Here is a 25,634-nt window from a genome sequence, read left to right as displayed (position 1 = left end):
AAAACCAGCCTAGTGTGCCTAAGCCTACTCTTCTCCCTCTCACAGCTCAAGAAACTGAGGCACAGTGAGTGATTTGTCCCATGTTACAGAACAAATCAATGCCAGCACAAGGAATAAAAGCTGATTAATAATTACAGTAACACTGTTGTTCAATGGGTCCTAAATGTCAGCACAAAGAATTAAAAAAACAACAAACCAATAAAAAATCAACATACCTAGATCAAAGTAATTTTATTAATAACTCACAAGAACAAATTTGCTACATTTTACTGAGAAAACCAGTTTTATGTACCAGGGCAGAACTTGGAAAGCTGCATACTAAAATGCCGATTATGCAAATTTATCTTCTGAACATTTTTAGACAAGAATGAAGGAGAGTTTCTTTTCTTTAATTAAAACCAGAATCCTACGTAGTTCATTAGCATGGATTCTGAGCAAAATGAATATTAATGTAGCCCACCTCTCACAATTCTACCTGCCAGAAATACCAAGGAAAAAAAAAGGTTAGAAAATGGATTCCTGAGCAACTGTAAATGCGACTAATGTCACTGCAAGGCTGCTGGCATCTTTGAAAGGTCACAGAGATCAGGAAAACCTTTTTGAGCAGAAAAAGGCAAATAATACTGCCACCTTCAAAAAGGCACAAAAGAACATTTGGGGAACTGCAGGCTGCTCAGCCCTACTTCAGCTCCCAGGAATGTTACAGAATATGCCATTATGGAAGGTGTTCCAGGCACAAGAAATACCAGGATGAGGAGGTGATGAGGAGCAACCAGTCAATGCCAATTCACCAAGGGCACATTCTGATTGATGCCAACTCCCAGGAGCTCTGTAGCAAAGGGGACACCACAGGTGCCATTCCCCTTGACTCCAGCAAGGCTTTCACTAGTGTGTCCCACAGCAGCCGTGCAGCCTGACTGAGGATACAAACTACTGGGTGGATAAAGAACTTGGGTCCACCGGGCTCAAAACAGTCTGTGGTTCAAACTAAACTATCAGGTGGTCACAAGTGACATCCCTCAGTCACCAGAACTGGGGCAAAACATGTTGAACATCTTACTTAGCAGAAGGGAGCCCAGCCAAGGGCACTGGTCTGTGCAGCCTGGAGAGGAGAAGGCTCAGAGGAGACTGAACTACAGTTTCCTACTAGAGCAGGGACTTTAAAGAAGGCAGAGCCAGACTCTCCCCAGACATGCAGTGAAAGGGCAATAGACAACAACTCCAAACTGCAACCAGGGAGTTGGCCATGAAGAACAAATTCTTGGCCATGGGAGCAGCTAAGCGCTGGAGCCAGCACCCAGACAGCCTGTCTGACCTCCATCACCAGAAGTTTCCAAACATCTTGAGCAACATGGTCTAGATTTAAAACTGGTATAGTAATTCACAGGGTTGGACTAAATGACCTCCAAATGGCCTTTCAATCTAAATTTTTTTACGATTCTGTGATTCCAATTTCCTATGTAAATGCAAGTTTAATCAGTGAAAAGCAGCAAGGCACATTTATTCTGATGGGGCTTCGGGATGTTCCCCCTATCAGGTCTCAGACACCATTTTGTGCTTCTTCAGCCAAAAACTTCATGTACTGTTTCCGGGCAGGAAAATCGTCAGCCGGCCTGTTGTACGCAGTCCAGACGGGCTCTCCAACAAACAGCCTCATTGCCTTCACATAATTCTGCCACAGAACAAGAAGTGACAAGTCATTTAAGAGCTCCTTTTCAAGGGATCTTCATTCCAAAGTTAAGGTTTCACTTGCACTTCTGCAGAAATTTTTGAAATTATTTCATGATGACTGAAAGCTTCACACATTCCAGAAAATTATAGCATTATACTGCTGTTCCTGCTCCCAGTGCCTGCAGTGGCAGACTGTGGTCCCTATGCAGTGATACATTGTGTCATGATCAGTACCTCCAGCTCAGGCAGAATCAATACTTCTCCCCGCGTCAAAGAAACCAAAACCATCCTGTCTTATGTAAACCTTTTGCACTGAATCCACAATACACAGCAGTGCAGCATTTAAATCCTATTTGCTTAGTTAAACAGCAGAACCCAAGTACCCAAGATGTTTACACGATGCTTTTGGGGAATACCAGAAGCATCACAGTCACAGCCATAAAAACTGAATGGGAAGTGCATAAGCTACCCAAAAAATAAAGCTTACAGGAAGTGAAAAGTCTCCGGATTCCAAAAGGAAAAGCAACAGCCAGCTAACACCAGCTAACACCAGCTAACCAAAAATATGCCTGGTGCAAGGTACAACTGTGGCAGCAGAAAATGGGATTTCACATCCTGCAGAAGTGCTCCAACCATGGGGTGATGGGGAACTCTCCTGCCTACTATGCAGAAGTACTATTTAGACCCTACCTACTCTGTAAAACACAAACAGATGATTATTTTACACCCAGGTTCAGAAATGGTAAGAATAAAGTTAGGTACCAAAAGAACTTAGCTGCAAAATGACAGGGTCTAGAAGCACCTAAAGATTTTACTTTAAAGTCAGCACTTCTGGACTAAAGCTCCTGAAGTGAACAAACACTTAAGACTTCTTGGGGACTCAACCATAATCCCTGACAGTTTGTTTATGTAGAGAAAAAGCCTGAGAATAGTAAATGTAGTTTATTCGCTGTGGATCTCAAGAAGCAGATGGGAAAAGTTGGGTTTTTCACTAAAGCAGCATCTCCCTTTTTCACATGTATGAACACTGCTCTCTGGACAGCTGATTCAAAACAAAACCATTCCTTCACCAGAAATGCAACTTCACCACACAGGAGACAACACATGTTACCCCATTTTGCAGGGGTAATGCTGAGGTTACAAACACCTCTGTAAGAGCCCACAAGAAGAGAAACACAGACCAGGACTGTAAGTGCCAATCTCACACTCCCACTGGCAAAAATTTCTTCCAAATGAGGCCACTACCTGTGAAGCCAGCACCCAGCTTAGCATACAGTAGTTGCAAGTAGTGGCTCTGGACCCTTAAATCCTTCTTTCCCCAAAGGTCAATTTCACACTTGTGAATAATGTCACTGCTGGACACAGACATGTTCTTCTATCCCCACAAAAAGACACAACAAAGCAATACAGAATGATCCATCAACACCTTCTCCACCTCAACAGACAGCCGGGACAACTGTGGGAAGGACAGCCCAAGGCTTGATATGCCACAGATATCACGTGGCAATGAGTTACAGTCACAGCTGAGGAGGAGAGGCTGAATTTGTGACCTGGAGATGAAAGGTTCAGATGCTGTGAATTATTTATTATTTTTCATCCTCCTCCTTCATATTTAATATGTTTTGCTAATGAACTTCAAGTCTCAGGGCATGTAGTTACTAATGTGATATACATTCACATGGATTTGTCATCAAAATTTATGGTAATCTACAACAACATACGTTCTCATCCAGTGTAAATCGGTGATATATGCCAGCAGGGAGGGTTATCATGTCTCCTTTTTCCATGGAAATCCGAATCCATTTGTCATCCTTGTCTCGAACATCAAAATAGCCAGATCCCTCCAGGATGTAGCGAATTTCATCATCGAGGTGTAAATGTTCTTCATAAAATGTTTTTATCTAGGAATAGCAAATATTTTGGAAAACTACTGAACATAGGAAAGCTGCAAAGAAAACTGGCAGAAACAGAGAGAAGCTGAGAAAGGCTTTCAAAGGGTAACTGTGTTTTAGCTAACAGAGGAGACCAACATGGGTAAGATGGCCAAGCCAGCCAGCCAGCCAGCCTCTGTCTCCAGACACATCTAAGCAGGCTTCTACATTCCCTTTGGAGGGCAGGAACTCACTCCTCTGACAAGAAACAGCAGCTCTAGCTGTACATAACCATCCTCTGAATAACAGTGATGCTTACACTTATTTGAAAAAGAGACGGGTAAAACATGACACTGCAGGATTTGGTCCTTGCGCTTGTTCAGTTCAATCATTTTGTGCTTTTTTCCCCCCCCAATGCGCAGCACCAAACAGACACAGATTATCCCCTCTCTTTTACACTTATGTAGAGCTGAATTAGCTGCACAGGGTACTACTACTGTCTGTGAAAATGCAGTCACTGCCAAACACGGCCCCTCTACAGCAATCTGATGAAACAGTGTGTCATGCCTGCCCACACACAGTGAAACCCAGCTCCAGGCTCTCTTGTCCAAGACAGAGGCAGCAACATTCTCTTTTTTATGGAATGCTGAATTCTTTGTACATGCACATGAATACAAAGCACATTTTAAAAGTTCAATTAATGGAGGCCTGGGAGGTTTAGTGCACAGTGAGCAGAGCAATGCCAGGTACCATCACCACCTGCTCAGGTTTGGATGATATTTAGCCATACACTTCTGCAGATGTCCTTGAGCCAGAAGTGATCCAGCACAGCAGGATGAGCAGAAGTCCCTACGTCTTGTAAAGAATGACCCATCTTTCTGTCAGATAGAGCCTACCTAATGAGTTACTACCTAATTCACCTTCTCACCAAAGCAAAACCACTAGAACACAATGGGCTTAAAACAAACTGGTAAATGGAAATTTAATGAAAATATTAAAGTGTCATTGGTTTGCTGTGCTCAAGACAGAGCAGCAAGCCAAGCAAGCCAGCAGCACCTGGAGGCTGGGATGAGAAAGCTCCTTCTAGGAGGCTCACCTGAACAGTGTTGAGCTGCTATGAAATTGTCAAGGTACGAGTTCCCCAAGGTAAAAAATGTTCTTGTACAAGGAACAATTCCATGGGGTTAATACTCACTTTAAAAAGATACATTATGCAAGCAGCCATTAGGATGTAAAAGCCTTCAAAGCCCAGGCCCAGCTGGCAGCCACTTGCCTTCATCCCAGAGAGGCTCTCTGAGGACAGGTCAGCATTGGCAGAACACTCCTGGTAGGAATCTTAGTTTTGAAATGACAATGATGGAAATGATCCTCAAAACCTTTGAAGGCAATGTACAGAAGCAAAAGACCTCTACTATCTTTAAAACGATATCAAAGGCTCTTTTTCAATGTTCAGGACTTCGGTACAGGATGTATTTTACACGTGGAAGCCTCATCCCCGTGTCCCGCTGGGCTGTGCGGGTGTCACACGCTGGCCGGCGCGGAAACCCGCACTGAGAGCCAAGTTTCGCGTACCTTTTCCTCATAATTTGGAAGCTTGTCTTTATGTATGGTCACTATATCCATCCAAGAATAATTTTCTGCTCTCCGAATCTCTTTCAAGCACGGATCAGTCTCATAGTTATCAGCATCCAACTAAAAAAACAGGCACAGGAGAAAAAAAAAAAATAAAAAAGGCGTTCGGACGCCATTGCTAAAGGCGGAACTCAGGCACTCGTGGGAATCCCGAGGTGCCGGCAGTGCCGGGGCGGCTCGGCCGCTGCAGGGGGAGCAGCCACAAGGGCACAGGGTGCCTGCACCCGGCCCCGCCCGCCCCCGCTGCCTCCTCCCTGCAGGCGGCCCGGCCTGGCCAGGCCAGGCGCTCCCCGCACGGCTCAGCTCGACCCGCGGCTCCCCGCCGTACCCTGCGGTACCAACCCCTGCGGTATCACCCCTGCCGTACCCTGCGGTACACCACGCCGAGGCGGCGCAGCTGCTCCAGGCTGACGGCGCGGTTGGGCCGCTGCCGGTGCGGCGTCCGCTGGTCCTCCTGGGACTCGTCCATGTACCAGGCCTCCACCATCCCGCCGCCACAGTGCGCGCGGGGCCGGGCTGCCAGCGCGTCCCGCCCCGGCGGCGCTCCAGGCCCGGCAGCGAGCGGGACGGGCCCGCCCCGCGGCCTGGGGCAGAGCGGTACAGGGGCGCCACGGGCCGCTCCAAACACACTGAGCACGGGGCGGTGTGGAGCTTTCGTTTGAGGGAACAGCGCCAGGCTGAGAGCCGAGAGTCCCCGAGAGACAGGCCGGGGGCTCGGGACTCCTCACCCGCACCAGCCCCCGGGGTATCCCGGGTGAACGGCCATGGTGTTAGCATCGTGTCGGCCCCCGCTGTAAATGCTCTGACGGAACTTACTGGTACGGCTCAAGCTTAAAGGCCGGCATTGCAACCCCACAATATGGAAAAAAAGAAACTAGGCAAAAAATAAAGAAAGTGTAAGACATGCTAGCACAGATAACTTGTGTTGTCTCATCCATGAAGATAGATCCTCAGCATCCTCCCTGAGCTGGAGTGAACAAGACACCCTGGGCTGTGTCCCCTCCAGCCTCCACACTTCTGCATCTACCTGATCCTGCAGGGCAAATAAACCAAGAGCCAGCTAAGCACAATATAAGAATGGCCAGACAACTGAAACAATCCCTCCTTAGAATTTTTCTTCATAAAGAGAGTTTCTTACTTACCAAGGTCTCAACCACTACTATTCCAATTCTCATAAAAAGGTACCAGATCCCTTTAATGTATAGTATTTATGTTTAAGCACTACTGGTTATCAAACAGATACCCTATAGCAGCTGTGCTAAGGCACATGGAAGACAAGTAGGCATTTTGGGACAGCCAGCACAATATCGTGGCTGCTAAATGCCAATATTCTCCTAAAGTTGCAGTTCTCTGAAAAGATGACTTAGAGATCTGCCATCCTCTGCAGGCCCTCAAGCCCCCGTTAACTCCTTTTGAGAAGTACTATTTTTTTCCATCATTTAATCGGCCTTAATCTTGTAACCTTCCTCTTGCCCTTCTTCTGTCCTGAATTTCCAGAAGAATAACCATTCATACGAAATTGATATAAAACTCTGTCCTATTAGATTTTCTATTATAATCTACCTATTAGATTCAGGTAATCAAGTGGCCTAAATTCAGTATTACACAGTTATGATTTACCCACCACAATCTTACAGGTTTTCCAAAGCTCCTGCTGAAAAAAAAAACAAACAACCCCACAAAAAACAAAACCCAAAACAAAACCGATTTCCATCCAATAAACAGGATTTACTTGTTTAACATAATATGTAAGATAGGCAAGTTATTAGATACCTGATCAGGGTGATGGGTCTTTTCTTTGCAGCCAAACTTTGAAAGTAAATAATTGTGTGCATACATACAAAGTAATTGTGTGCATACATACAAAGAAGCAGAGGGGGCCCAAGCAGTGCCCTCTTTTACCCCTAGAGGAGCTTCAATGTGCAGTTTTGAATGAGAGAAAAAAATAAAAATCCTCACTGACCTATTAACTACTGGATAGCCAGTTTCCTCCTCCTCCTACAACCATGTGACTAAATATGTAAAACCCTCACATTTTGCCTCAGGAAAGATATTATAATGCATGAGAGCTATTAAGTAACAAACTTCTGCAGCTCTAACCATCTGTATAAAAATTAACAAATCCAAAAACATTTCAGTGACTCCTAGCTTAAACCCTACTATTCAGTGGTGCAAAGGTACCATACAGAAAAGTTGACACAGATAGCACAACAAATCTGTTTGCTTTTCCTGTACTCTTGCATAGAAAATAAACCCATTTTGATTACTGGTAATTACTCTCCAATTCAAGTGCACATTAGCCATTCCATTAATCTCATATTGACTTGACAAAACGAAGTCAAACCCTTTAGAGCTGGACAGTATGGAGAAGCTTATCTTCTAGTCCCGTTTCAGATGAAATATCCATTTCTACCTTTGGGATAACACTGAAGAGAAACTAACAATGCTAACAAGAACCAGCATAAAAAAACTTAATGAAAACAGAAAGCCAGAGACGAAGAGCTTGGACATGATTCAGGTAGAGAGAACAGTAAAAATTCATTGTTCAAGTTTTCTTGTAACCTGGCTTTTTCTTAGTTCATGCTAGCCCGCAAAACAACATGATAAAAGAAAGCTACTGGTGCTGTAGCTGACACTGTGAGGCACACACAGCTCTCAGTGTTACAGGCCCATCTTAGAGCAGTTATTGCCAGTACCAGATTGCCAGAGCGAACAAATGGACATCTCTGTTAGGTGGTGACCTCCTACCAAATCAACCAACCCCAAAAAATACCTCTGCACAAAAAAAAAAAAAACAAAAAAAACCAAATTTATTTCTTTAAGAGGAAAATACAGAACACTTTGATTTCAAATTACTTCTTCAGAAGCCTGTCTGTAAGGTGAGTTCATAAGTACACAAGACAGCTAAAAGCACTGACCACAGCCTTTCCAATAGATGGAGAAAAAACAAATACTCAGTATCATCAACTAAATATTGTCTCAATCATAAAACAAATGCAACAGAAGAAAATGTGGGGTTTTCCTTCCCAGAAGTTGGTTTATATTTAGTGCTTCAGGCCAGAAAGAAGTACAGCTCAAAGTTCAATTCCAAAACAATTACAGCAGTTCAAGTTGTTGCTGTCATGTTAGGCCCTTTTCTCCCAGTGCAACAGTCTCTAGTCCCAGGCCATCAGCACTGTGGTTTACAAGCTCCTTCTCTTGCTAGTCTATCAGCTTCTTCATTTCCTTGGAAGCCAGCATGACCAGGAATATGCATCTGTCAGGACAAAATATATCAGTTTAGACATGGAAGAAACCAGGAATAAAGTAGATACATGAAATTTGATAAAGCAATGCTCTGTCACTGATAGTACAGGAGCACCTCCTCAGAGGTCCACACCTAATATTTAGCCCTTAGGTTTTCTTCCCAGAGATTTTCATTGTCTCTCTTCCTCTAGGGAAACTCTTGTCAAACTGTGGATATCATCTTTATGGGAATTAATTAAAAGCATAAGGACCAGATAACCTATCCTTTAAGAAATACAGACAACCGCTCCAATTCAAAATTCCCACCTTTCTGCATTCAGTGGTTAAACTGAGTTGATCTTTCCCCAAAAGCCAAAGTCCTCTATTCCACTTAAGGCCTTGGTACTTACAGCACTCACTTAGGATACATATATAGGATATCAAAAGATCCTCTCAATTTTCAGATGTGTTAATTGTCTATCCATTAATCAGGAACTGAAAAAAACTTTATACCCTAAACCCATCCTTGTCAGAAGCAAGGGTGGAGTAGGAAGGTGAGGAAGAAAATCAAGCTTGCCATTTGACAAGATCAGAGAGGGAATAAGCATGAAGTGGGTGTGAAGTGACATTAGATTTACATGGCAAGGTTTTGGTACCACGTGGGGAGCTGTAGGTGTGGATTCTGTGAAAAGACATGAGCAGCGCCCCTACGTGAGAGAGAGCCAGATCCAGACAGCTCCGATAGGGACTCAAAGTTTAACACAGTTAAGCCCATCAGCAAAGCTGATGGCTCTTCTGTGAAAACATGTTTAAGAAAGGGTAAAAATGCAGCACAACAGCCAGAGAAAAGAGTGAGAATGTGTGAAAGGAACAGCTCTGCAGACACCAAGGTGAGTGCTGAAGGAGGAGGTGCTCCAGGCAGCTGAGCAGAGATTCCCCTGCAGCCTGTGGTGCAGACCATGGTCAGTCAGCCTGTCCCCCTTACAGCCCAGGAGGCCACGGTGGAGCAGAGATGAGCCTGCAGCCCATGGAGGACTCTGCGTGCATACACTCTTCCTGAAACAAAATTTGTCCAACCTTTTCTAAGAGATTCAGTTTTAAGAATTGTTCATAAAGGAGTATCTTTTAATTATGTAAAATATTCCCAAGAACAGCTGAACTTACTTAGTCTTTAAATTTTTATGCTTTCTCCTCAATAGAACACAGGAGTAGCTATAGAAAATCTAACCAGCCTGTAAGTTGCAGCCACCAACTCTGTAACACAGAGCAACATGAATACCTGCAATAAATTCCCATCAAAAAATTGTACATTAAATATCTACATGATCCCATTTTCTACAGAGTAAAGACAGAAGCTGAGTAAACATGCCATTACAGGTCCAAAGTCAACTGTACACACATTTTCTCAAATCAGTGGTCTTATATCATAATTAGGCTAAAATTTAAGAGGCAAAGGAATATATTTCCCTGAAGTGTTAAGCAGTGATATTAGAGGTTACAGAAAAATACATTCTACCAGAAATATCTGTATAGCAGTTGTTTTACTTCTTTACCAGAGAGCAAAACAATTTTAAAGACCTTCTCGTACTAAATTTCCTTAGAAGAAATGCAGTTAAGGCACAGAAAGCTAGAGTTGGTTTATTTGGGGTTACACACACTTAGTTTTCCCAGTTTAAAGACACTCATGTAATTCAGTTATCCAACAAAGCAGCATCCTAAATAGTTCTGAAAAGCAAATACAGAAATTCAGCTATGACACAAAAACCAGTTATATTCTAGGTTAGATTTCCAGGAACAGAAATTGCATCTACTAACACCACTAAGAAACTAAAAATAATTATTGCAGGCATTTTCTAAGCAGTAATAAGAGACAGGAAACAAATACAAATATTAATTTAAATAAATGAAATACTGGTTCCAAGAATCTAAGTTATGTTGCTAATTTGCTTTAAATACAACAAGCAGCTTCTCTGTATTTGCAGTTTTACTTAAGGAAGTACAATACTATGCTCTACAAAAGTCTTAGTTATGATCACACTTTTAAGTTTCTACCAGAACATTTTTAAAATGTCATTAAGAATAAGAAACAAGGAACTTACCCACTGAATTTCTATGTCTTTTACTAGACTATCGAGTCTTTGAAAATCTTCTTTGTTTATTACACTTCCTCCTGAACTTGTTCTCCAGCCATTTGTTTTCCAGTTGTCAACCCAGCTCGTAATACCTGTGCAGAGGGGGTATCACCATAAGAGTTAAAGAAGTCAGCAAGGCTCAAGATGGAGCCAACAGCCTTTTAACAAGACATTACCTCTGTACAAAGTCTCAGGCAAAAACACTGGAGACAAAAGATAATTTTTGTTTGCTTCTCTGATGCTGTCTTTCAGGATTGTATTTTTTCATTATTACCTGAATTACCCAACCATTAAATTAAATACCTGTTTTTCCAAACAGATCTTTAATTTAAAGACTACAATCTTGTATATGCACTGTACACAAAGTATCAAATAAACTTCAATAAACTGAAGCTAAGGATTTGCTTGATGATACAGTAAGCAAAGCCTACTGCTCACCAGGGAATTTTCTATATTACTCCTTAAGTAAGGATTTTTTATTTTTTTAATATCTGTGCTGCTGTGGACAATTTAAGACCTCCTTACTGCTTTCATGACCTGAACCAAACAAGAAATCTCCAGTCTTGAATGCAAAACCTCCTAAAAACCAAATTACATCCACTTGTACTTAACTACAAGCCTCCTTCTTTGGCATTTTTAAGTAATAATTCCTAGACACATCTACAAAATACCTTTGCTTAAACAAGAATGGCATCTGCACCTCAGTGACCCAAAATGCAAAATGAAACTGCCAGCAAAACCAAAGAGACTAAGACAAAGAGAACAACATTTAATTTTCAACCATAAGCTGTGCTAAGTTTTTGTTTAATGTTATTTCAAAAAAACCCCACAAAATCAAATCTCCCAAGTGATCTGGAAACAAACAAACATGTACTGCCTTTGTAAATTGAATAAAAAACAAACAAAGAAAACCCCATAACCAACCAAACAAAAATAAAAAACTTAGGCAGTTCCAGATTTTCACAGGAATAAAATCTGAAGATCTTGAGGAAAGAGGAAGAAGTTTTTTTCTGAAATTAAGTCTTATTGGCTGCTTCATATGGTATTTATAGAGAATAAAATTAGGTTTTCCAGGTCTTTTAATCTGAGCACATATCTCTGGCTACTCTTCCAGGGTAGCCTAAAAGCTTGGAAGCAAGAGAACTTGAATGTACTTCACAGATGTGTGTGTGTGTGTGTGTGTGTGTGTGTGTGTGTGTGTTAAAAGCAGCCTCTCCAATACATGCCAAACAACAAAAACCCTACAGGTTACCACACCAACTTCCAAGTAATTTCCTGAGTACAGCCTTAACAGCCTATCCATGAACAACTTTTTTTCTAGATTTTGTCACACTGAACACCTCAGGACACAAATCCTGGTGTTACTTCTGTCAGCATTTTCTATAACAGACGCTTCAACTCTACTTCCATTTTGTGCAGTGTGCAGTTAGCAGGCAATGTCTGATACTCTGAAGTTTTCCCCCAAGCAGCCATAAGTTATGCACTGTCTTCCTTACATTCATCTCTCCAGGAATGTTCTGTGGGTCTTATGTAATGGAAAAGCATGCAGTGTCTTTAAGGATCAGGAAAATGAAAATCATTAACTTACCATTAATAGTAAACTTGCTATCAGTGTAGATTATTAACTTCTTGATGTTTTGACTCTTGGCTTGCTCTATTGCTTTGCAGGCTGCCTTAAGAACATTTCAAAACAACAACAGTTCAGAAAGGATTTTGGCCACATGGAATTAAGATACCAACGAAGTACCTCATGCTAACACAGAATGACATATATTACTGTAACCTCTCCACCAGTGGTTATCAACATGTTTTAGTGTAGAGAATCCCAAAATTGTGTATTACAGATGATTTTGATTTTTTATGATTCAGGCAAAGAGGCAGGCACTTAAGTTTCAAAAGCAAACAAAACCTCGTAATATTCTGATGTTCAACTCTGTGCTGAAGAAGTAGCTCTCTGACCCATTTTCTAACTATCAAGACCTCTGTCAACACCAAGGCATTTTCTCCAAAACTTTGAGGAAGTACTCATATCAGTTCCAACAGTCTGGATGCTGTAACAAGTTGGGTTTTTTTTTTTTTAGTGCTCTTAAATATTACAGGCAGAAGTGGCTGGGTGTCGATGTAGAACTGAAAAGTGACAAATCAGTGACAAATCTGACCACTGGCACACCAACACCACCTCTAAAATGAACTTTGAAGTTTTTAAGCAGATCAGTTGCCTATTTCAGTTCATCTCCAAACATGGAGTGTGGGATAGCAGAAATACCATAATTAAGAGGAAATTAAAAGAGAAGACTAAATCGGCTGTTGTCAACAGAAGTTAGTCAGGAGCCTAGAATTGGTTTTTACATTTATCTAAGGATTATGATACTCTGATCCTGCCATCATAAGAAGCTGACTCTCAACCAATACTCAGCAGTCCTCACTCTAAGGTCTGAAACACACACATTAAAAATGCAAGAGAATCTATACAGAGTTGAGAGTGAGACTTTTCTAATGTAAGGCTGTTTAAATAGCTGTGCTTGGTGGCACTTGGAAATTCTCAAGGTGAATTACCTAGTTCAAAGCCAATAAAGACCAATAAAACTTGAAGATAACTATTTTTTGAAGTCATAACTCTGAATATTTTGCATACTTCTCTTAGAGCTCCATACTGGTTTCTGGAAACCAGAGCTAAAATAGTCCTGAAAGTGCAGCTGCAGGCTAACATGGAGAAGCATTTCAGAACATTTGCTACTTACATGGATTTCTGCTCTTTGATTAGTCTGCCGTCCAGGAAGTCTTTCACTGGTATTTCTGTGTCCAAAGAACAAATAGTAGATTAGTTTTTCCAAGTATTCAGAATGGTGTATAATTAAAGACATTAAAGACAAGAATATTATTTCCAGTTGATTTTTCCCAGAGAGGCTGCTTTCTCTGTTCCCTTCAATATCTCCTGACTCAGTCTCATAACACTGTCATTATGAGCCTCAACAACAGAGCTTCATATTTAAAAGGGGGCTGGTATTGTAAATCATATAAAAACCAAACAGAATACATTAATTAAAAAAAAAATCCATTGAGCTACTTACAAAGGGTGGCCTGGTCCCCAGTAGACACCTATTCCAGCACGTGCCCTGTTACGTCCATTACTAGAGCAACAACCATCTGTATAAACAACTGCAAAGTCACCTACAAAAAAATTACCAAAATCAGCACCTCCTCAAAAACACTGACTACTTAGGATAGAAGAAATGTTTGCCAGTATACTAAGCCCCAAAACTTCCCTCCCCAGAGAGCCCTTCCAAAAGGTAACTGCAGAAGCCATGTGAATTAGCACTGCAGAGCACCACAGCCACACTGCAGCTTGACACCCTCACTGCAGTCAAACCAATCAGCCTCAAGAAGAACTTCTGCCCCAAGTCCCATACTTTTCACTACAGTTCAAGTTTTCTTTAAAACTTCAAAGCTACATCAAATCTTTAGCCCAGACACACATAAAATCACACCTATAACACTACGATTAAGCTATATATTCATACCAGTTAAAACCAATCAAAATTACACTGAAAGACAATGTGAACAAACAGATAATGGTTCGTGTTTTCATTTCAAAAAGAAATAACGGGCCTAATGCTGCCATATACAAACCTCCCTATAAGTTTTCTAATAGTTACAGTTGTTGCTTGTCACAGAGAATAAACAAATGAAAATAATTAAAGGAATGATCAAAGACCTCACCCATATATGAAAACTTATCTTCACTGACTGTTGGCATTGAGCACACTGAGTGTACTTCATCATGTTTCACACGCTTTGCAATCTGCTCTTCATTTGTAGACTGTTCATATGGCCTTTTACATGTACTGCAACACATGGTATTTAATTCTGGTTTCTCTCTCTGACTACCATTTTCTTGTGTTACAGCTGGAGGAACAAATGCTTCTGCAAACAAAAAAAAAAAAGGAAGTTAGGAAGTTCAGCAGAATAAAATTTTACTTTATTTGGAATGACTGCTTCTAAAGACAACAGTTGTTCTTATTAGCAGCGTTAGCCCGTTATCTGACACCCCACCACCCCAAACTATTACCGAGAAGAAACAGAATACTCCAGTCATTCTTCATCCTAAGTCAAACCGAAGAAGAAACAGACATGCAATGGCCCTTACACCTTAACACATACACAGAGCAAGCAACGCTCTCCAAACACCCACAGAAACACTTTCACTGCACTGGCACATCCATCCCCGTGTCCGGAGGCCATGGCAACGGCGCTGAGCAGGGGCCGGTGCCCGCGTTCCGGCAGCAGCCGCAGCGCCGGCTCAGCCGCCGTGCCTGCCCCAAGCCCCCGGCGGGACCCCCGCCCTCCCCTCCCTCCTCCCTGCCGGCGGCGGGACGCGCTACCCGCCGGCTCGGGCTGCTGCTGCGGCTGCTGCTGCGGCCCCGGCAGGCCGGCGCGCACGAAGGCCCAGGCATCCTTCTCGGTGGCGAACTTCTTGAAGCTGGCGGAGGGGAACTTGTTCACCTGCTCCTGGCACTCCGCCCTGCAACAGAGCGGGCAGCGGTGAGGCCAGGCCGGGCCGGGCGGGCTCCCCGCTCCACCGCGGCCCTTGCTTCTCGCTCACCAGGTGCGGTAGACGCCGGTCCGCCGGCCCTTGCGCACGGCGTAGAACATGGAGCCGGCCCTGGGCACCAAGCAGGAGTGGCTGAGCACGGCCACGAGCCAGCGCAGCATCGCACGGCGCCGCCGCCATCCGCGCCCACCCCGGCACCGCTGCGCCTGCGCGGCCGCCGCGCTCACGGCAGCGCCGGGGCCTCCTACGGGCCGCCAGAGAGGCCAAAGTACAAGAAAATCCCGCAGCGCAGGTTTTTGTACGGATTGGCTTTTTTGTTTGGTTGGTTTTGTTCCCTCTCCCCGCCAATAATGGTGTTTTTAAAACCTAAATCAGCTGTTGTTTGGGGCATGAGGTCGCAGCGGCTTTGCACAAGCCACCTCGTTCTGGAAGCCCCATTTCTAAAAGGCAAAGGAGACCTCTCAGGTGCGCTGACATGTTCAGCACGTCCGAGAGGCTGGAACCGAACAGGGTTGTTAAATTGGTTCTCATCCTGCTGCCCAGGCTCCAGGTGCGTGTGATCCAGCAGAGCCCTGCGGCGAGGTGGCCTCTGGATTGAGGAGAAACACCTTCACAGAATCGCAGGGTCCTTAGTGTTGGGAGGGACCCCTGAACATCATCTGCCATGGCAGGGTCAGCTGGTGCAGGTGGCACAGGAGCACGTCCTGGTTTTGAATGGCTCTGGAGAGGGAAACTCCACGACCTCCCCAGGCAGCGCCCACTCTCAGTGTAAAAAACTTCATTATGTTGAGGTGAAACTTCTCATGTTTTAGTTTATGGCCACTACCCGTCATCCTGTTGCTGAACACCACCAAAAAGAGTCTGGCACCATCCTCTTAACACCTGGACTGTCATGTACTGGGAGACCAAAGCTGGGAGCTGGATGTGTGCCAAATTCAGTACCTCAGCTTCTGACAAGATCAGAGTAGCAAAGATGGGAGCACTGCTGTGGCCACCTCCAGAAACAGCCCAAGGTATCCAAGCTGCTGTTGTACTTCTCTCATAGCTCTAGTACAGATCCCTGTGACAAAGCTGACCACCTGGTGCCAGAGCTGCAGAGTGCTGTGTCCAGATCTACAAGGGCGGCCCAGTAAAATGCCAAGAATGTGAAACATTGGCATTAATTTTGCCTTGTTGCAAAACCAACAAATGGGCTGAACATTACACATAATTACTATGTGTATTAATTGGATAACATTTCTCTTAAAAAAACCCCAAACCCGAAGAGTTTAGGTATTTGACAGGCCTTGGTGGAACTGAGAAACAACTTGGTCAGGGTTGTATGAAAATATAATTACTTTATTTTCTGTACTTTTTCCAACATATTCATGAGACTTCATATACTCACAGCATCCTATTGCTGTTGGGATACTTCTGTTACATGTCTGACTAATTTGTTCTTTCCACTTCTTCATCATGCCCATTCTGAGACTGAATGGAATAAGAACCTTCTTAATTGCATTACTTTGTAGTGACAACTTCTTTTAAAGACCACAGGTCCACAGTGGTTCTTAAAAACCTGTCAGATATTTTGAGTACCAGGCATTATTGGGTACCAGGCACATTAATCACTCTACATCCTTCTTCTGACATAAATTCAGTGTCCAAGAGGAAACATCTCTCTACACCTTTTTTTCTCATTGCTGTTGTGCATCATCCTGGTCTGTTTAACACTGACAATGTGGAGATCAGAAGCTGCAGATAGTCTCATCTTTATTCATTAATGCTCTGAACAGTCATGTTTTGATCCACCCACACATCACCTGCTCTTTCTCCCTCTCATGAGTGGCTTCTCAGTATAAACTGAGTGCATACTGCTGGACTGAGGAGACGATTCCGTGTTATTTTTCTTTTTGGTACTCTTCAATCAGGTCCTGATCACTGTTGTTTAGCCAAACTAAATCTCTTTAAATACTAATCCTGGCCATCAGTATGAGCTGAACAGTTTTTCCCATTCATTGGATTAATACTAGGAAAGAAGAGTGACTTGGGACAAAAATGAGCACTGAACAATCAGTTTTCTGGCTACCATAAATTTAGTGGAAAGTCCACAAATGTTAGAAAACATGATGGGCTGCATTTTGCAGATGCTAAGGTTGTTTAGTCTGGGATGCTGCTGTCTTTGTCAGTTTTTTGTTTACAAGGGTTTATTACTCCATTATTGCATTTTGTAAAGTAAGAGACTACACACAGCATTACATGGTAATAGCAATTGTGTTTGTACAAGCTTAAGCTGGCTGCTCTTGGAGTAATCCAGGGAATCCAAGCACAGAACCAGTGCTCTGAACCCCATTCCTGGGCCTAACATCCCTGGACAGGTAAGTTGCACACCTGCCTCCAAGTGGGACTTACCCTTGAACAAGAAATCTAAATCAGCCAACAGGGAAATGTCAAGATGGGGATTTTTTGTTGAGGCATGGTTTTAGCTCCACTTCAGATAGATATATAGCCAGGCACTTGTACATGAATCAACGTGCAAGTCACTTCTTTCGAAATTAAAAAGTACAGCTTGTTCTATTTATCAGTGTGCAAGTGTTATTTGTTAGATAATAACACAGTATATAATAGTGCTTCCACTGATGACAGAGTATGTTGACCCCAGAACACAGTTCTTGAGTTAGTAGTACCTGAACACAGCTGAAGACTCATGCATTATTTCTAGTCTAATAACAGTCTGGTAACTGTGATCACTGGGACACTGTCTTAGCGGAAGCAACTGAGAGGTCACGTTTACAGAGGCAAACAAAAACCAAAGTCAGGCTGCCCTGTGCTGGCAGGCGGTTGCCCACACTCCCGGGACGCCAGCACGCTCCCTGGCATGGTTTGGCCGTGGCTCTCAGCACAGCGCCTCGCTGCAGGCCGGGGGAGACTGTGCCAGCACTGCTCCGTCACGTCTCTTCCGCCCTGAAAGGGTGAACTCCCACAGCACTAAATTAACGTAGAATGGTGTAACGGAGAGGGCAAGGAAAAACACCATCCACTCTCCCACTGTTGTTCGAGCGGTGGCTGCTGCCGTCCTGCGCAGCCCTGGCGGGAGGGAGGGAGAAGAAGAGAGAAGGAGGGAGAGAGGGAGCTCGGCGGCGCGTGCAGAGCCGCGCCCGCAGGCTGCGCAGACCGAGCACACCGCGGTGCCAAGGCCGACATTCTGGCGGCTTTTCACAGGAGCGGCATTTCGACACCACAGGCCGAAAGTTCTGCTGCGAGAGGAATGGCGGGGGCGGCCCACGGCGAAGGCCGGGCGTAACAGCGAGGGAACAGAGTCGAGCAGAGAAGGCTCTCCCGGCCCCTCCCTCGCTCCCTGCCGCAAGAAGCGCAAAAGGCTGAGGCGGGACGGGAGGGCACCGTGCTCCACGGCACTGCGCATGTGCCAGCCCGCGCCCCCTGCGCCAGGACCCTAAATGTCCGCTCGGGCTTCGCCGCCTCAGATTCGCGGTGTGCTCCCAGCGCCCGCCCGGCCCTTCTTCCGGCTCTGGCTTCACTCGGGTGGGCGGGGCCAGCGCTTTCCCGGGCCGCGATCTGTGCTGCTCTCGCGAGAGCTCTCCCTTTTCCTGGCCGGCGCGGAGCGAGGTAGGTGCCCGGGCCAGGGCCGCCGTTCCCCTGCCGGGGCAGCCGCGATACGCGGCCGGGAGTGGAGCGGAGCTTCCCGCGGCACCGTGGCGTCGGGATGCGCCCGATTACCGCCAGCCCGGGGCCCGATGGCCACCGGGGCGCCCGGGGCCGGGGGTGGCCAGCCGGCGGGGTTTCCCTCCTCCCTCGGCCGGCGGCGCCCTGCGGGAGGAGGGGCCGGGGCCGGGAGCAGGCCCGGGAGTGCCGCTCGCTCGTGTAGCCGCTCGTGGGGCTCTGTGCCTGGTGGGGCCGCTTCCCCGGGCTGCCGGGGCCTTGCAGCGGGCCCCGAGGTGGGCAGGCCCCGCGCTCCTTGGGACCCTTTTCCTGTGGCCTGGTAGTCACCCCTGGTGCGGCGTGCTGGGGCTGGCCCGGCCCGTGGGGCGGCCTCTGGCTTAGTTCTGGAACGTGTGGCTGCGCAGGCGGATTGGGGAGTCCTGGCTGTGTTTGGAACAGGTGACACGTGCTTGGTGACAGCCAAAGTGTTCTTTTGCGTTGCAGAAAGGCCATGTTCAGCTCTAGCGCCAAGATTGTGAAGCCTAATGGCGAAAAGCCAGATGAATTCGAGTCTGGTATATCCCAGGTACGTCGCTTTTCCTTGTTCTCTTCGATAACTCACTTCAAGTTATGGACATAGTTGTCCAGACCCTAAACTTTGAGGTTAATCCTACCAACGTGTTTTCTTTCCTAGTTTTACTTGGGAACTGAGTCCTCCTCTTTTTCCATTCGTTAAACTTGTTGGATGTTAGTGTGTCTTACAGGAAGTTAAGTCTTTGATACTGGCTGTGGTTAAAAGTTTATACCTGCTTTTTGGCACTGTGGACACACTTTGGTCTCAGGTGTTCTCATGAACTGAGGTGTATGTAATGGATTATTCCACAACTTCACTTTTGTAGGCTCTGCTGGAGTTGGAAATGAACTCTGACTTAAAGGCTCAGCTGCGGGAGTTGAACATCACAGCAGCTAAGGTAGGCTGGACATTCTCCACTAAGAGCTGGGTGGTGACTTGTTCTGTGTATGTTTAATTTTTGTGGATATTAATGTACTAGGTGAATGGTGACTTAAGCCCTTGTGGCCTGTGATAGTTTTGTTTTGTGCTGTTGTAGCTTATCTTCTGGTATTTGCTGCTAGTGTGTAGGATTCTGTAATAGTGTTTTTCTAGGAACTAGTTTGAAAAGTCACTGTAAAAGCCCAAATAGCAATTTAGTATGTTAAATAAAAGCGTTGACAACGATGATTCTACTTTATGTCTCTGCAGGCTGGGTTTGGGGTGTGAAACTGGCTTTTTGCATGTAGGTACTGGCTGGAAAAGTAGGTGTTACAGAAACTTAGAAACATAAACTGCAATACTCTTCATAAAAAAAAAATTGTCTGAATCTCTTATGTGCAGTTAGTAGGTGGATTGAGGCAATAGACTGACTTGGTAGTGTAGCTTAGCCTCCTTGTACATTTCCAGTTTTAGATCATGCTGGCAGCTGAAACATCAAGAAAGAAAAAGAAGAAAGCAGTTAGTGGAAAAGGAGAAAGAAAGTTAGTGTTAGAGTAGAATTTGTCAGCCTGGGAGACTGGATGGCAGCAATGAAGCAGGTCACTGCAATCAGAAATTTAATTGGGCTGCCTTTGGTTTTGCCCAGGCTTACCTGTACAGACACAGGAGCCTGACTGATTAGAGGTAAGTTAAAAATAATCTGGCAATGCAGAAAGCAGCATGTATCATGTATGAGCTGAATGGCCTTCAGAAGAAACCACATCTCTGGAAGTACAGCAATGCCACCTGTCCTTAGTGAAATGCTTTTAGAAAAGTCTTTACTGTTTACTTAGCTGCTTGATTTTATTTGTGAGAAATCTTCCATGGGCATCTGAGTTGGCTCATATCAGAAGGTAGTTGGTGAAGAACAATCCATCCTTCCATTCTGTTGGAGAATGAGGATGTGTCTGCAGCCAGTTTTATGGGAGAAGTGCCTTGTAAGCCTATGCAGACTTTGGGTTTCAACTACTGGAGAGACAAACCAGGGGTGAAGTAACCTGTCCTAGTGTGTTGTAATCTGTTGGTATTTGAAGGGGTGACAAATGTTTTGATTGAAGAGGGATGCAGTCCTAGGCAAGTGGCTGACAAAAGTGATTTCCATGAAACAGTAGATTAAGAGATTTGTTCCCCTAAACTTTGTCTGGAGTCTGCACTAGAGGCAACTAATTTTTGAAACTTTGTATTAGCACAAATGCAGAATGGATAGTAAACATTCAGTATAGTTGCAGTTCTAGCACCTGAGTCTCACCTTTCAGAAGGAATGGGATTTGCCATTCAGAAGATGTGATTCTGAAAGGGGTGGTGGGATTTATTGCCCAGTCACTCCTCCACAGTGAAACAAATACTCTGATAAAAGTTTTTCTGTCAATGCTTTGTCTGTAGAGCATTAAGGCAGGTACTGCTCTCTGATGCACTCCCTGCCCCACGGAGTCAGAAGCAAGACTATCAATACCTGCGCTCAGGATTCATGGTCAAACCAAACATTACTTTTCAACCCCCAGCTAATGCTTACTTTGTACTTTTATTTCAGGAAATTGAAGTAGGTGGTGGCAGAAAAGCCATCATTATCTTTGTACCAGTTCCTCAGCTGAAGTCCTTCCAGAAGATTCAGGTGCGGCTAGTTCGGGAGCTGGAGAAGAAATTTAGTGGAAAACATGTGGTGTTCATTGCTCAGGTAAAAAACCCCTTAGAATCACAAAAATGTTGACTTAAGGGTGTATCTGGAGGTGATCTAGTCCAGGCTCCCACATGTGTCAGTGTTGAATTACCCATTCAAGGTAACAGTGATAGTAATTCATTGTACCAGCAGGAAATGTAATGAGTGTCTGGTGGATGTTAGCTAAAATGTTTTCAGCTGGCAGCAGTGGAAACTTGGTGAGATGTAAAGTTGTTTCATGGAGGATATAACCTTCTGGCCACTCTTACTTCTGAAGAAGTTTGACACACAAAGCTTAAAATAAAAGGGAGCAAATATTAATAGGAACTTTGCTACACTTGGACAATCTAGGCACTTAAATTTTAAGTTACTAGGAAAGGAGGGAAAAAAACTTGTGCAAGTTCTAAATATATGGCAGGACCTAAGGTGAAAAGGTGTTGGAGGGATCTCTGGGCAGTACTTAAGGACTTAAGGGTTGGACGAACTAGGGACCTGTCTGCAGAGTGGAAAATTGGTTAAAATGAAGCTAGCTGAAAATTTTTAATGCAATTCTTAGAGCCAGAGCACCTTACCCTGGGTCTTTATATGACCAAGAGGATTTATTTTAATGAAGTGCCTCTGGTTCACTTCACCTAAAGGTTCTTGACCCAGAGGGTGGTTGGGCACTGGAACAGGTTCCCCTAGGAAATGGTCACAGCACAAAGTGCTGTGAGGTGTTTCTGCAATACTTTCTGGCATATGGTGTGACTTGGGATGTTCTATGCAGGGCCAGCAGCTGGACTCGATGGTCTTTGTCGGTCTCTTCCAACTCAGCATATTCAGTGATTTTTTTAGATTCTGTGATTCTGTAATCCCTTGAGAATTCCTTATCAATTCAGTAATCTATTTTAGAAGGGAACATGTGATTTTGAGTATGACATGACCCAATTTGGGTAATGGTAGCCACATCATGAATACAGTTATGGAGAAGCTGTGATGTGATGGTAGAAAATACTGCAGGTGGCTAAAACTGCATCTAGAACATTGTAAAATGTCTACACTTGCAGTAGGAAAATAGAAAATAAGTTTTACTGACCTAACATTTAGATCCTAATTTTGGAACAGGTAATATTTACGCTGGGATTTGATCTGGACTGTGCAATAGATTTTACTGTTAAAACTAGCATTTCAATCTCAGATGTCACCTAGCTGTCTGTGGAACTCAGCTCACTACTCTGGTTTGCACCAGAGGCTCAGTCTGACAGAAGTTTAAAATTCCATGGGATTTCTGTTCCCAAAGAAGTGTGTTCACAGTGCTCATGAGACACAGTAAGATACTGTGGTTGTATTCCTGGAGAGAGGAGATGAAGTACAAGTCTTCTATTTCAGTGCCCTGAATACAGGAGTAGTAATTGAGAAATACAGCAGTACAGCACTGCACCTTCTGCAGGCAACTCTAGTTCTCTAGTTTCTAATGATGATGTAACTTTCAGCATACTTAAGTCTACCTTTTTGGCTTTTCATGCATTGGTTTCTAGTGTGAGGGGAAAAGGTGCATATTTCTGAGTTCATTGTAACCACCAGATACTGAGAAATGCCTTTTTGTTCTTCTCTTGCCTTAACAGAGAAGGATTCTGCCCAAGCCAACAAGAAAAAGCCGCACAAAAAACAAGCAAAAGCGTCCGAGAAGGTTGGTAAATGACACTGATGCGGTATGACAGCCTTCTTTTGTACTCGGTAGTTTAGTCAAGAAATGGTTAGTTGAGTTTTTGAGAAGTCATTCAAGTGATTGGCTGGTCTTGTCCTTTCTCCTACTTCTTGAAATACTGCTTTGTATATCTGTCATTTGACTGCTAAAGTGTTCAGTAGAAAGGTCACCTTTGGGCACTGTGTTGCATTTCTTAGCACTCAATTTCTATTTACAGCTGGAAATTTTTAGTTGTCAGTGCTAGCTTAAGGAGCCCAACCTCCTGTCTCTGTTACCACAGTGTGCTGACAAGAACTATTTTCTTTCAAGTTGTAGGAAGAGCCTCTTCCACATCACATGTTAGACTGTGTGCAGAAGTCAAGGCTGGCACACTGAAGGGGATGCAATGAGGGAGAGAGTGGCTGAGGAGGGGTGTAGGTACGAGTACTAGTCCCTCTGGATATGAATTTGATAGCAATAGTATAGTCATTTGTGTTAAATGGCCTCCCTGCTCTCATCTAGTCACTGGATTGCTAGACATGCAACACTGCTACGTCTCTGTGGATGTCAGTGCCTCATCTATATGTTGCTATATCATTATGTAAGTCTGTGTCTTAAAAGTTTGTCCTCCTTATGACATGTGGCATGTCTTGTAGCTTCTCCCTGCCCCCCCAGTATTATACCTGTGTCATGTGTTACTGTATTTTGAAGTCTTCAGGCATGGATTTTAAAAGTACAGTTTCACAATACTCATCTAGCTGCAGTCCTGCCTTTGGAAGACTCTGCCTGTGTTCTTTTAAAACTAGCACTGCACGGTGGTTAGAGAAGTTAGCATTTGTGTCTGAGTAGCACGCTGCCACTTTCTGCACGAGGAAAGGCCAGTGTGCGGGACTGCCCCTGTCTCAGCCTGAAATGAGATCAGGCTGCTGTGTTGTTGTGGATGTCTGTCTCCCTTTGCTATGCCAGTGTGGGCAGGTGTGAAGTGCTGTTGTAGACACAGGTGTTAGTTACTAGTGATACTGCCCTGAAACTCTGGATCAGGATGCTGCAGACTTAGTAATCCATCTAGACTCACGTAAAATAACCTGGGCCACCTTTTCTCGTGTTGGCTCACTTCTGGACAGTTCAGGAACACACATGTAGATTTCAAACAGTCTTCTAAGTATGGACTCAATTGGCCAGCTAGTCTTTTTCTGTATTACATTGGTCTTCTAAGCTTCTTGGATTTAGGCAGATGAAGAAATCAAGTGTTTCCAAAACTGAGTCACCCATGAATGTACTCTGCAGCTGAGGATACTTATCCGCTTAAACTTTTCCAGTCAGTGTCTCTGGCAGAGTTGTAGATGGAGCAATTTGGTTTTGATTTAAATATTTATTAAACGTGTAGAAATAGAAGTATGTTTTGGGGCTCTTACCACAAATCAGTGTGTGATCTAGAAGGTCAGAAACCTGGCTACTTTTTCTTGTGCAGTCATTAAGTTTCTGCACTCTGTAGCATTTATCTTTTCTTTTTGCATGCCCTCTGATAGTGCTGTATTGTCACACTGTGGCATTAAAGAAAGAAAACGCCTCTGAATTTTCAGCCAAAGCATGCTATGGAAGATTTAAATCTTGTCAAACTGGAAATTTTCCAAGAGGATGTGTTTTAACGCTATAAATGTGGCATTTCAGCCGTACACTTACTGCAGTGCACGATGCTATTCTTGAGGACCTGGTCTTCCCCAGTGAAATCGTGGGCAAGAGAATCCGCGTGAAACTGGACGGCAGCAGGCTTATAAAAGTCCATCTGGACAAAGCACAACAGAACAATGTTGAACACAAGGTAAATAAAAAAACTCACTTTCTCATGCAGGTGGGGATGGCATTCTGACATCCCCGAGAGACTGCTTAGGGATACAGGAAAAGACTTGCCTTATGGCGTGTGGAGATGCTTTGGTTTGTATTTGGAGTAAGGTGCTGAAATAGAGGCAAGACAGTTTTGAACCAAAGCTCTAGTTCAACTTGCCGAAGCCCCTGGATTATAAGGTAGCTATATTGGTTCCCTCATGGGACCAGACAGTGTTTTACTGGGTTTTTTTGTATGAATAGGGGTTGGTTGGTTGGTTTATGTTTTTGTTGTTTTTCAAGTGAAGCATTTAGTTTTGACCTTAAACAGATGTGCTCAGTAAAGCCTGCACTTCACTTGTTTTTTTTCTGAAATGGGAGGCTTATGTTTGGGCCTGCTCAGCTCTTAGGGTGTCACATTGTTGAAAATCAGAGAGAGCCCAAATACTCTAGAGGAAATGTATCTTTTGTGTAAATCTCAGCTACTTTAATCTAGAAGAAAATAATTGGCCTCAGAGTGAAGATAGACTGGCAAATAGTATAGTACCTTAAGTATGTTAACTTAGAGTTACTTGTTTACACAGCATGTATAAGCAAGATTTATTTGTCTTCACAGGTGGAAACATTTTCTGGTGTGTACAAGAAGCTCACAGGCAAAGATGTGGTGTTTGAATTTCCAGAATTCCAGCTGTAAAATGCAAAAAATGGCTGAATAAACAACTATTCATATAACAG

The 25,634-nt window shown here is 44.0% G+C and overlaps 3 protein-coding genes across 3 annotated transcripts; 1 reads left to right on the top strand and 2 right to left on the bottom strand.

The window, feature by feature from the left end:
* Window positions 1–216: 216 nt before the first annotated feature.
* ADI1 (acireductone dioxygenase 1) lies at window positions 217–5,742 on the bottom strand. The gene is made up of 4 exons (XM_036381094.2): window positions 5,542–5,742; window positions 5,115–5,234; window positions 3,393–3,572; window positions 217–1,672 (listed from the first exon to the last, which is right to left on the bottom strand). The coding sequence occupies exons 1-4, from the start codon at window positions 5,659–5,661 to the stop codon at window positions 1,541–1,543; spliced, it is 552 nt and encodes a 183-aa protein (XP_036236987.1). The 5' UTR covers window positions 5,662–5,742; the 3' UTR covers window positions 217–1,540.
* Window positions 5,743–7,963: 2,221 nt separating this feature from the next.
* RNASEH1 (ribonuclease H1) lies at window positions 7,964–15,280 on the bottom strand. Its single transcript, XM_036381069.2, has 8 exons — window positions 15,135–15,280; window positions 14,914–15,053; window positions 14,252–14,455; window positions 13,603–13,702; window positions 13,273–13,327; window positions 12,120–12,204; window positions 10,499–10,623; window positions 7,964–8,430 (listed from the first exon to the last, which is right to left on the bottom strand). Exons 1-8 carry the CDS (start codon window positions 15,242–15,244, stop codon window positions 8,344–8,346), a joined length of 906 nt encoding a protein of 301 aa, XP_036236962.1. The 5' UTR covers window positions 15,245–15,280; the 3' UTR covers window positions 7,964–8,343.
* Window positions 15,281–18,596: 3,316 nt separating this feature from the next.
* On the top strand, window positions 18,597–25,631 carry RPS7 (ribosomal protein S7). The gene is given in 8 exon segments (XM_036379437.2): window positions 18,597–18,689; window positions 19,227–19,308; window positions 19,622–19,693; window positions 21,284–21,427; window positions 23,014–23,078; window positions 24,747–24,897; window positions 25,516–25,577; window positions 25,579–25,631. Coding segments are annotated over 7 exon segments (606 nt in total). The 5' UTR covers window positions 18,597–18,689; window positions 19,227–19,233; the 3' UTR covers window positions 25,616–25,631.
* Window positions 25,632–25,634: the final 3 nt, after the last annotated feature.

This window comes from Molothrus ater, chromosome 3 (assembly GCF_012460135.2).
Source record: "Molothrus ater isolate BHLD 08-10-18 breed brown headed cowbird chromosome 3, BPBGC_Mater_1.1, whole genome shotgun sequence".
NCBI lineage: Eukaryota > Metazoa > Chordata > Aves > Passeriformes > Icteridae > Molothrus > Molothrus ater.
Note: the sequence above shows the minus strand (reverse complement) of the source record. Positions and strands in the feature narration are given on the sequence as shown.